The following is a 1963-nucleotide window of genomic DNA, read 5'->3' as shown; positions in this document are numbered from 1 at the left end:
GATTAACAATGTGGTGTCTATTTATTCCTTTTTGTTCTGCACAGAATGAGGATTTTCTCCCCTTAAGTGTGTGCTCCCCCTTAATGTATGCATGATTCTTGTTCTTAAATTTAGCAAGTTTTTATCTATCTCTTAAAGAAAATGACAGGTATAGATTCAGATATCATCAATGTTGTAATTAACTGTCTGTCGTATTATTTTCAGACCTTATTCATTCCAAAACTAAATACCATAAATCATTCAACAAAAATATCAGCATTCATATTCATTTTCAACCAAATTCCATTCATAATATCATAACAAAAATTGGTTATCAGCATAACAGCCTAATATCAGCACCTAATATTTAAACAGCAGTAGTCAAAATAACATAAATATCAAGAACAAATTTAAATGTTTAACCATTAGCTTACAATTTTCAACACAATAACATAAACAACAAAGTCAAATTCAAATGTTCAACTGTCAGCAAACAAAACAGATTAATCATCATAGTCAAAATTCTTAAGTTACCCCTAGATAATTTCTACCTTCCTTTAAAACTTTTCTACTATCTATCTCCCCTAAGCTTTCTATCATAATTCTCCCTTTTTTTGTCATCATCAAACCGAGGGGTGTTCAATCGATTTCTGAAGAAGCAAAAGAGGTAGACTTATTAGTGCCAAAATAGACATTAAGGGGTTCAAGAGAGGGTTGAGGTGATGGACTTTTGGGTGAGGCTTCAGTGGAATATTGGTCCAAAATTTGGAGTGGATCTTGAGTAGAAGAGATGGTTGAAGGTTTAGCTTTTTCAGCTATCTTGGAAAACTTTCTTCTCTTGAGGAATTTTGTTTTTGTTGCCATGGTCTTCCTTCCTTTACCAGGAGGTTTAGGTTTCTTTTGTGTTGGTGCTGTAGCTTTTCCTTTATCTTTACCAGATTGATCAGTTTGCCTTATAGTCTGCATTGACTCAGGGAATGCTTTGACAGATGTTGGCTTTTGAGCTTTAGCCTTTGCTACTTCTTTTTCTGCTTGTTCTTCTTTGACCATTCGATGGAAAATATCCATGATTGAAACTTCCTCAAAGTTAGGTGGAGATGGTTGTTCTGGTTGTGGTTCATCATGTGGTGGAGAGATGTCATCAAAGGATCCAAGTATTTCAGTGCCTTCATTGGATTTTTCATCATTTTCAGGCTCAAGAATGGGAGATTTCCTTGGCTAAACTGATTCTGGTTCATGACCTTCAAGTTGGAAGGCAGGACTTTCAGCAGCTTGTTCTACTGGTGTTAGAGTTACTATTGCAGAAGTGTCTTCAGTTGTAGGATTAGTAGTAGATTTTCCTTTTTCCTTTATCACACTTTCCAGCTCTTTCAACTTATCTTTAATTTTTTGAATCTTTGAAAATTGGCCAGTGAGTTTTCCATCTATTCTCATTAGCAGATTCAGAATCATTTCACTTGAAATTTATGATGAAGCTGCCTCTAATTGAGCAAGAAGGGAATGCTCATCTCTTGAAGTCGTTTTGAGGGTTTTAAGAAATTTTTCTCCATCAAGCTTGTACCCCATCGTTGGAAAACTTCCTAAGTAGATTGCTTGGGTTTTACTTTTCACTTGATCCAATTCATACCTAGAACTCCATATCCCCTTTTTCTTCACCAGTGAGGTGATTATGTTATCATAAGGTAGATTTACTTTATCAATTTGACAGACTCCTCTCATCCTTTCTATCATGAATCGGCCTAAGTTGACTGGAGTAGCATTAAAGACATGCTCCATCAGCCACATGTCCTGAAGACTTATGTAACTGAAGCTACCACTTCTCCCATGAATATTTGCAGCAATAAAATAATGCAGGATTCTAATCCGAGGCCTTTTGATTAAACTGGCATAACTTTTGGATGAATATCCTTCTTTCTTTTTTGTGATTATCTCCCACAGAGATGAGGGATCATAATTCTCAGAAATTTCATAATCACCCTCTTCA

The 1963-nt window shown here is 35.5% G+C and overlaps 1 protein-coding gene across 1 annotated transcript; it reads right to left on the bottom strand.

Annotated features, from left to right (window-relative positions):
• On the bottom strand, nt 619-1431 carry LOC108661398. Its single transcript, XM_018117894.1, has 2 exons — nt 1221-1431; nt 619-1145 (listed from the first exon to the last, which is right to left on the bottom strand). The coding sequence occupies exons 1-2, from the start codon at nt 1429-1431 to the stop codon at nt 619-621; spliced, it is 738 nt and encodes a 245-aa protein (XP_017973383.1).

Source organism: Theobroma cacao, chromosome 1, assembly GCF_000208745.1.
Source record: "Theobroma cacao cultivar B97-61/B2 chromosome 1, Criollo_cocoa_genome_V2, whole genome shotgun sequence".
In the NCBI taxonomy this organism is placed as follows: domain Eukaryota; kingdom Viridiplantae; phylum Streptophyta; class Magnoliopsida; order Malvales; family Malvaceae; genus Theobroma; species Theobroma cacao.
Note: the sequence above shows the minus strand (reverse complement) of the source record. Positions and strands in the feature narration are given on the sequence as shown.